Genomic DNA, 10,463 nt, shown 5'->3' on the forward strand with positions numbered 1-10,463 from the left:
GAAGAAATAGAATTCTCCAAATTAAAGCAAGGGCTAGCTACTAAATATCACCTATGTGCCCCAAAATAGGTCTTGGGAAACACACACAAAAATAATCACTTAGAAATTGTCCTTGCTTCCTATATACAGTTAAGTTGTAACAAAACCTAATAATAGATGTTTAAATGATTTTTTCTTCTCCTTTGTAAACCTTTAGAATTTTAAACTTTAATTGATAAAAAACCTGTACTCAGCAAATGAGGCTGTCAAAAAATGAAAAGGAAAGAAAAAAAATAAAAAGTTCATTGATCACATAATTTAATTATTCTAATCCCAATAATGCAATTACTTAATGAATCTTTAAGTTAGTTCACTCCGTGCATTTAAAAAAATGGTGAGTCCCACTTCTAAAAATTGGGTTTGCAGAGAGAGATAATTGGGGAAGTCTCATGGTTGTTTAGAGTTGTCACAATGGCTTTGAGCTGATTAATGTAGGAGTAGCCTTTGTATCCCGGGGAGAGTGCCCAAGAACTCAACGTTTATGTTCTCACACTTGCTGAACACTCTAGGAGGGCGATTTCGCAGTTCATACCACAAAAAAGTATTTCTTTTCCCACTTCAGTTAAAAATAAATTCAATGTGTGACACAAATGGTTTTCCATGTTTTGTGTGTGTGATTTTTATAACTGAAGCATTATTTCAACACATGGCCATTTGGATGTGAACAGCCATAAAAATTATGTAAAGGTATTATGGCTAAAATAGAAATGATACAATTGTAGTTAAAGGCCCAACTAGCAAGGGAAAGTTCTGAAATGTATGGAATGGTTTCCTATTTCTCTCTTGATTCTGTGAGTTAATGTTAACTTATACAATAATAGCTAATGTTTTAGTAATTTATGACATGTACAGTATCTAAAATGGGTATTGCCATTGTCACGTAACACCAATACCATGTCAACATGTATCTTTCTTCCCATTTTTTACATGCAGAAGCTGAGATTAAGAAAGATTTAATGTCTGGGTCAATTTGAGCGTACTTAGAAGCTAGACTCAAACTTAAGTTTTCAGATTAAGACCGTGTTTCCTTCCACTAACTTATTTAAGCTCTGAGATTAATCTACATTCAATACTTTATGAGAGTAGTAACAATATTTGAGGATGTTGACTATTTTCAGACTAAAACGTTAGAATTTTCATTAAATACAAACACAATTTTGCTTATTAATTTGAGTGATTAGTTTACAGATGAAGTTAAATAACATAAATCTGAAAGGTATTTGAGAAAATACACCTGTTTGCATATAATGTATAAAATTGTGCCTGCATATATTGTGATTAAAACATTACTTGGCAGTCGTCTTACTAGTATCTTACATCAGTTCTATTGTGAAAAATTTTCAGATGCTCATTTTTCACTTTGTGAGAATTAACATTATAATTGTTTAAATATTTTCTGCTTCTGGATTGGAATCAACTTAGAAATAAAATATTTTATCTACAGTGCAGGATATGAGTTTCAAAACTCAACAAAACTTTATATAACATTTGTCTCATATCAGACACTATTTTGGGTGCTTTCTGCATATTACCTTGTGTGATTCTTCCAATATCCCTATGAGGTAATTCCTTGTAGAGATATTGCAAGAACCACATAAGGCAATCATCTCCATTTTACAGCTGAGGAAGCCAAAAGTTGAGTAACTTGTCCAAGTTTATACAGTTAGTAAGTGGCAGAGCTGGAACTTGAACTCAGACAATCTGTCTCCAGAAGAATTATAAATGTGACACCAAGTGATTAATTCACTGATAGCTATTTCCTCTTTGTTTCTTTCCTTCTTCTTCAAGTCCTATATTAGCTTCACTGACATTTATAGCCAAGTACGTGTTTTTTTCAACCAACATAACAATGACTGGTAGGCAAATGCCTACAGTTCCTTCCAACCCATCGCCTAAGAATTAATTTAATCCAGGATATTAAGAAAACATTATTGCTAAGTAAAAATTCATTTATGGCATTATAGTCTTAGTTGTCAGTTTAGAAGTCCGAAGTTGCTGTGAGGCACAATAGTGACTTCTAAATTACTCGAGTGGCAAGTCTTTATCCTTATTCGTTTTCAGAAAACTCAACTTACTGAAGTGTCACTACATCAGAAGGTAGCTGAAGAGCAACAGTTCTTGCTTTGATTTTAAGCCACACCACCTTGTGTAACTTTATACTATTTCCAAGCATCTGTTTCTTAATCAGTAAGATGGGATAAAACTGGCCTTGAAATTTGTGATGAAAGTAATGTGTGTAAAGTGCCAGGCACAATAAATGATGGATGCTAGTAGATGTTGTGACAATACTTCTTTGGGTTAACTTGGACCATTCCCAACTGTGATCTCCATTCTCTGGTCTTTGACACAACTAATACGAGTCTCAGCTAGAGTATGACTGATTCAACGGATTTAAGAAAACAGTTCACATTTCAGATGAAAAGCACAGAAAGAATAAAATCAATGACATCAACATTTTTTACTACTAACCTCACAGTGTAATTCATTACTGCAAACAGGCAAATAATTGCCTTAGAACGGAATCTGTTTAGAATATTGTTAAGCTTATTTAACAAAAGATTGATCAAAGATATTTCATTTTTTTGAAATGAAAAGGAAGAAGGGTAGTACATGTTAATTAGACTGTCAGAGAAACTGAAACCAATCTTTAGTTAGATATACACTACCATCTAAACTAAAATGTTCTCATCAAGAAATATAATAAATCCTGGATTTTCCTAAATAGCAGAGCTGAAACAAGGGCTTCTGTTCAGACAGTTTATAAAACAAAAATTTATCTCAGGAAGAGGAATAAAGGACTAAAACAATGAAACTGAAGCAGGAATATAAGAGAAAAGCATTTATGTATTCAGTGGCTCCATTCCCTCTTTTGTCAGGAGCTGTCTCAAAGAATGCTAATGCTCCTGCACTTCTAGTTCAGGCATCTGATAATGCCAGATTCTGAAACACACCTTTATATCAGAATAGCACCAGAAAGAAAGCAGGACACATGCATTAAAGTAAGGCAAGCAGCTGTCAGGTTACCCCTGTGCGTAGCTGGTTGCCATAGCAATGGCTGGAGTAAACATGGCCCGAGAAGATGTAGGGAAAGACACAACAGGAATCTAATGCTCATAGGGTGACTTCTTCTACTTTGGGACTAAGTATGATTATCTCCATAAATATCATTCTACAGGGTATGAAACCTCTATTCAAGTTTTAAAAATCTATTTTTCTTATGGTTGCCCCAAATTTGGGAACCATATATTGCCCTTTCTAGATGTAATTGACACCACTGTTTCCCATTGTGTACAACAGTACATAAAGGATCTTGTTTGCTAACTGAGAGAGCTTCTTCAATCAGCCGAAAGGTACTATTAGCCTAACCTAACAGACCTATAATGGATAGGAATTCAGTAGCTGGAAAGGATTCAGTACACAGGAATTGAAAGTTACTTAAATTCCTACTCTGAACTGGGCATGATGGCTCATGCCCCTGTAATCCCAGCACTTTGGGAGACCAACGTTGGGTCAGGAGTTCACAACCAGCCTAGCCAGCATGGTGAAACCCTGTCTCTACTAAAAATAAAAAAATTTAGCTGAGCATAGTGATGGGTGCCTGTAATCCCCTTGGGAGACTGAGGCAGGAAAATCTCTTGAACCCAGGAGGTGGAAGTTGTAGTGAGCCAATATCACACCGTTGCACTCCAGCATGGGCAACAAGAGCAAAACTCCATCTCAAAAAAAAAAAAAAAAAAAAAAAAAAAAAAAAAATTCCAACTCTGACATTCAGTGTTTAGAAACGTGCATCTCATATTGTTCTTAAAGACAAAGAGGAAGTTGGAAGGTGATTACTAAGAAGAAAAGAATGTGACTAACTTGAATTAGATAATTATTCACAAGTTAAAATATTTGACTACAGCTTGGAATGTAACTTCACCAATGAAAAGGAAAGGATGGACAGTTGTCTAGTAAATTCCAAGCTTTGTGAAACCCTTAAATATTCATTTTTTCTTAGTTTTCTGGGTAACTACAATCTTCAAGATAAAATTGCCAGAGAATTTGTTTCTGACAACTGTTACACATCTTTTGAAAGTAGGAGTTCTAGAATGATCACTTCTACTTTTAGGTGGGGATTATTAAAAATCAGCAGTGAAGAAAGAATGTAAAGAAATGGTTTGCAGACTAAATACTTTTCCATTTGGATTTGTTTTATATTGGTACAGTCTTCCTACAATAGACTACCCATTTCAGGTAAGAGACACTGGTGTGGATTAAGCTCAATGGAAGTACTTAGCAAAATTATCTACTCTGAAGCAACTCACCTTACCTATAATGACAAATAAAGATGTATGTTTTTTTTTTTAACTTTCTTCCAACTTCTATTTTTGTAAACTTCGCTTCTAAAAAAGCCATTTTGTATTTTTGAGAAGTTGATTGAGAATAAGGTATCTCCTTGAATACTTTTAACTATAGGAATGTATTACATTGAGTATTTGATACCCCAAAAGAAGTGGAGCTGGTTCTGTTTAGATTCCTTCCCACAGTGGTTATAGTTTGAGAGCTGGCTAAGCTTTGATAAGAATCCTTTTCCCTTATATTTGGTGCTCACTTTCATAACTGAAATCAAAATAATTGACTTTTTTTCTATATTATGTTCTCTGATGTATACTCATCCATAACTTTTTCATAAGGACAAGGTAGTAAACTGTTAGGTGGTTATCATAGGAAGAAATTAAAATATGAAAATAACAAGAAGGCAACTATTTCATTCAATTATCCATTCATTCAGATAACTGTGTCCTTATTATGTGTTCAGAACTGTTGCTGAGCAATCTGTAACAAATATAGCTCTTACTTTCAAGGTGCTTTTAGTCTAGTAGATAAATAAGACATTTGTACAAATAACTATGACAGAATTGGAAATAGGTGCCTTAGGAGAGTTAGATATATGGGTATCCGAAGAAAGACATATTGCTTCTCTCTGTTATTAATGTTACAATGGGCAAGATTAAGAAATATTTGTATTCAGGACTAAAGAGCATTCACCTCTCAACATCACCTCTGGCTCCAGGGGCGTTCCAACTATGCATCAGACACTTTTAATTTACCATTGAACATCTCTACATAAATATCAGGATTTCAAAATCACCATGTCCAAAACCAAACATCATTTTTCTCACTAAACCGTATCCTCATAGCTTTCCTAATCTCTGCTCCCAAGCCATTTTCCTATTTCTGGTATTTAAAAAACTCTGTCTCTGCATTTCAGTCACATTATCCTTCATTGCCAGTCAATGATATGTCAAATCACACACTTTCTACTTCCTTAAAGCTCTTCCTACACCCTTCTTTTTATTTTATTGACACACTTTCAGACTGGCAATGACATTTGAACTAGTTTCCCTATCTTTTATTTCTCTTGACTCCAGTAGTCTAATCTGTATTCTGCTGACAGGTTAATCTTCCCATTTTATAGCCACGATCATATAATTCCCATACTCAAACACATTTACAGACTCAAACTAATTAACTATATGAGTCAATATTTCTCATCCTGGTATTGAATATCTCCTGAGGCTATATTTCCAACCTTATTTCTCAGTACTTAGCTATTCCCAAATTGTGACCTCTTTACATTTCTAGACTAGAATATACCAATGTTTCAATGTATCTACTCAATAAATTCTGTTCCTCTAGAATCTCTTGATTTTCAAGCTTCAAAGCTTGTAAGAATTTCCACTTTTATATGTGGTCTTTTTGGATGTCCTTATATCCAAAACCAGGCTAGTTGTAAATTTTCTGTCATTCTTTATTTACCTCTTAAAGCCTACAATATAATCAAACTTATAATAACTTCCCTCATCTTCCTCTCTTCCCTACTTCTACGGTGAGGGCTAAGTTTTATTAAGTTCTATAAACCTACAATATTTAGCATGGAGTCTGCCAATAGTGTGTTTAATCTTTCTTTTTCATGAAATTGAATGTTCAATCACTAACAAATGAATTTCTCCAAGCAATTAAAACCTTCTTCATATACCAATAAAGAAAATGGTGTTTGTCCCTGTCTGAGAATGCCTGCAACATTTTAATATTCCCCAAGTTAAGGTAAATTTCAAAAAGCAAGTGGCACTTGATGAGTAAACACATATTGTTTTCTTCTTCTTGGAGGAATCTCTCTTCATTAACTTCTCTCAGTCCTGACAGTCAAAAACTCATCCACACATCTAGATTTAAAAGCCACTATAGGGGTCTGTTCAGTTTTAAATACAATTTAGAAAACCTTAAGAAAGAATGGCAGTTCCCTTTCAGAAATCTCCCACACATATTTCAATAGAACAGCTTTCCAAATTGGAGACTGAAAAATATTATACCACCAACCAAGTAATAAAAAGTCACTCACTGACTGTGATGTAGAAAGATTCCCTTGATTTTCACACAAAACTATATTGTATTTTATATACAATATAAAATAGCACAAAAAACTATATTGTATTTAGTTAAATCTGACAAAAACATCAGAAGAAAAGAAAAGTAGTCAATTTATCTAAAAGATCGTTATGTAGGAATAAATTACTACGCAAAAAAGCATGGATCTGCTTGACAGCTTGTGAATTTAAAGCAGATGAAATGCCTCCCTCCTCGCCCCCAAGAATCGACTTTGCTGATGAAATATGTTAATCATTCCTAAGTTTGAGGAACATATAAAACTCCGAAATCAATGTGTATCTGGAACTGGGAGTTAAGGGAAAAAAAATGTACTCAATCAGCTTAGGAAATCCTTTATTTCCTGTACCCAATCTGCAAAAAAACAAAACAAAACAAAACAAAAAAACACAGAACCAGGTATAAGAAAATCATACATGTAGATGGGAAATTATCTTCCAGTCCTTTCGTGCTCCACTCAGATGGCCAATTTATACTCTTGAGCTATAGCCTCCTCTTCTAAGACAAATGGAGTAGGTTTGGTTTGGTTTGTTTGTTTGTTTGTTTACAAATACTAGCCTTCAGTTAACAAGTAGACTTGTTAGCTGACTTGAAGGAGATAGTTATTATGTAACTATTGTCTCTGCTCAAATGGAAATTATCCTAAAGGGGTTAACAGTTCATTAGAAAGAAGACAGTTAACAGGTTAGGCTCATTACCAGTGAGCAATAGGAGATTCGTATTTTCCCGAAATGACCATAACGGAAAAATCTGTCAGGACATCTCTGGGTTGTCCTTCACCTTCATGTCTTTCTCAAGGTCAGGTATTGCAGGCTACTTCTATTGATGCTATTCCACTATACTTTCGGAAGGACGAATGATCTATTCAGAGTTTAACAATGCCGGCAAAGTACTGTACTCGTCGATGCTTGCAGACCTGGAGCAGCGAGCAGCCTAAGCCAGACTTTCAGACTTTATACTAATCTGACACATCTAATTGTGAGCAATAATTTCCATGGCATTGAGATTCCTATCAATCTTCCCCAAGCAGACTGAAGTTACTTATAAGCTAGTGCAATGATTTCTGTGGCACCACATAAATATTCTTTATTTTAAAAAATCCAATTCTAGTAACTCTTCTAAGTTAAATTTTCTGGCCTTGATACCTGCTGCAACTTAACCCCAGAAACTCCAACATGCATGGTGAGCAAATGCATGTGAATTTGAAGTGTTTTTGAATTTGTACTAAATTTACATAGATATTTGCATAGAAATGACTGATAAAATCAAAATTGTTCAGGGAGGGATGTACTTATTTTCTTCCGACATTATCACTGTAAATTAGAATTTTGTAGCCAGTATTCTTTTAAATTGAGAATGAGCAAAATAAAATTAGAAATGAATGTTTTTGCTTTTTTTCCCCCCAAGATCCCTCAGAGTCTGAATCAGTCTTTCCCAATTGTGTTCTTTTACGGTAGTTTGTACTTTGATTTTCATATTTATTAAATCTATTTTGTATTAAAATCACATGCTTATTTCTCCCGATAGTATATTTACCACTGTGGGCAAGGACATCTTACTTGTTTTTATATTCCTTCCAGTACAGGGTAGGGACCTAATAAATATTAATTAAATTTAACTTTATTTTCAATCACTCAGGAAGGGTTAAAAGTCAAATGTAAATCATTCTCGATATTGTCCATTAATATACTCAAGGCTTATGAAGATGCATACCTATTTTTTATCTGAGTTTCTTAACCAGACGTCAATAGGTAGGATTTTTATGTTTATAAATTCCTGAAATGTTATGCAAAATGTATGTATATGTTTAGATATGTGCATATTTCTTCAGCAAAAGTCTATAGACTGTAATCAAATGAATCTCTCTCTCTTCACCATACCCCAAAAGATTAAGATTCACTTCCCTAGGCAGCTTTATTCAACTTTTCAATCTATCAGAGCTGAAAAAATAGTTGGGAAAAATACAGGCTAACATCTGCAATACAGTATCTCCGATTACAGCCTTTCACCCACACATGCCAATCTTATTATTTCTGAGCTATGTCTGAAAAGAATACATTTTTGAGAGAGAGTACATTTTTAACCAGCATTCTATTCTTAGATTTTTATACTCTAAAGAGGCCATTGTATATTTCCAGTACCTTGTGATTTCATCAAACATGCTTTCAGGCTGCTGTACCCGCAAATATTTCCCTTCAGTAGAAAAAAATACCGTCTCTCTCAAGCCTTCTCCATGCACTCCAAGTTGACATCCAAACACTCAACTCATCAAAGGAATTGCTGCATCTAAGTGTCAGGGGAAGATCCCTGAAAGTAAACTGAGGCTGAGTCACCTACTAAGTGATTTCCAATCCGTACCACCAGAGGAATAAGAGACAAAAATACCTGTTCTGTTTTCACTGCTGCAAATACTGGGCAGAAGAAAAAGAATGGTCACTTGAAGCAGTTCCATGGTGCCCGTAGATGGTGTCAATGGCTTCTCTCTCCAGAGGCAGGCAGGGACAATTCCCTCCCAGCCTGGCAGGGCCTTATTAGCAAATGGAAAAGGTGTACTGAATGTGAATAGCCACTGCCCATTCCTACTTATTTTGGGGGCTCTGATAAAGAACTGGAGGAAATAAACACACTCCCTTTGGGAGTTCAGCAGAGAGGAGATTTATTGTTTCAGTCCCTTACAGGAACTCTTTTTTTTTTCTCTCTCTCTTCCTTTGGCAGCCACTTGTGTTTTTGTTACTACGTTATTTTGTTCTTCTTCAACAGAAAGGTCGGGACTGGTTTTGAACAGAAACAGATCCTTCTTGAGAATGGATCATAGCGCCTTCTAACTTTTGTTTTGAAAGTGCATTCTGAGGTGGTTATAAAGGGGCCTCATTTAGCAGCTACTCAAGTTGGGATAAAGAGGCTTTCACTGCCCGAGGGTTAAATTTTAGAGCAAAATCCATCAGGAATCAACTTAACTTTTCTCTTTCCAACTTGAAAGCCAGATTAGTGAAGGCCACCTTTTGGATATAAGTGAAAAATGGTATTAAATAGATTATGCTCTGCTCTTGAGTAAGCAAGAAGACTTTTAAAGAGTGTACAGAGAAGTTTTTCAGGATTTTTAAATAGAATTAAGCAAAGACATGTGAATGTCTATTGATCACTCCTGGTTTTTACTAAAGGACTTTGATGATAAATAAGGAACGATTACTTATAACACCTCATGAATGCTCTTCTTTAGGGGACAGCTTTGGAATGGCAGTGGGTGAAATGTCATCACACATCAGTAAAGCTGGGAGAGGTTGACTCTTTAAGACTGGAATGCCAACCAGGCTGGATAATCTATATAGTAAGGATCACGTTGATGTCAGTTGTGACTGATTAAAACGTAGTGATAACACTGCCACAGTCCTGGGTACAACCCCTGTGTGTGTCAATGACTTAATATTTTTCTTCAGTCACAGGCTTCATGTCTCATTTTAGCTAATCATCCTTTTATGTACCTTTACTCATTAGGCCTTACTGGACAATAGTGTCAATGAATCAGTGTAGATTCATTTGCACCCCATCCCCCGCAAAAAAAAAAAAAAAAGTTCAAAAATTATACCTTTGCCTGTTTGCAAGGAGGGCACACATTTCACTGCTGCACCATGCTGGAAAATACTTCATACAAAAAGAGTTAGACTGAGTCAACTGCTCAAAACATTTAAAAAACATTAACTTGTTTTATCCAATGTTATACCAGGGATCAGAAGAACTAAGTTTCTGTTTTGTGCACAAGTAAGATTGTATTTTACCCTCTTCTGATTGATTTTCTAAAACAGACTGCCTTGGGGTTGTTACTTTATTTGGCATATCCTGGAGAATATAAAGATAGGAACATATGTGAATAGATGTCACATGCACGTTCCAGAAATAAATTGGGGTGTGGCCATGTGAAATCACAGTCAAACACTCACATTGCCTCACTTCCTGCTCCTTCTGTACTCTTAACACTGGAGTTGTCAGTACTCAGAGTC

General features: G+C 35.2%; 1 protein-coding gene across 3 annotated transcripts in view; it reads right to left on the minus strand.

The window, feature by feature from the left end:
• Positions 1–9,050, minus strand: part of EMCN (endomucin) — a 120,673-nt gene extending 111,623 nt beyond the window's left edge. Inside the window, exon 1 of one of the 3 annotated variants that reach the window (XM_010381391.2) lies at positions 8,851–9,050. In XM_010381391.2, the coding sequence (XP_010379693.1) occupies positions 8,851–8,917 (67 nt within the window). In that variant the 5' untranslated portion in view covers positions 8,918–9,050. The remainder of the gene's footprint in view (positions 1–8,850) is intronic. The other 2 variants (XM_030922491.1, XM_010381388.2) reach the window with 2 other exon arrangements.
• Between the last annotated feature and the right edge of the window lie 1,413 nt (positions 9,051–10,463).

This window comes from Rhinopithecus roxellana, chromosome 2, assembly GCF_007565055.1.
Source record: "Rhinopithecus roxellana isolate Shanxi Qingling chromosome 2, ASM756505v1, whole genome shotgun sequence".
Classification (NCBI taxonomy): Eukaryota; Metazoa; Chordata; class Mammalia; order Primates; family Cercopithecidae; genus Rhinopithecus; species Rhinopithecus roxellana.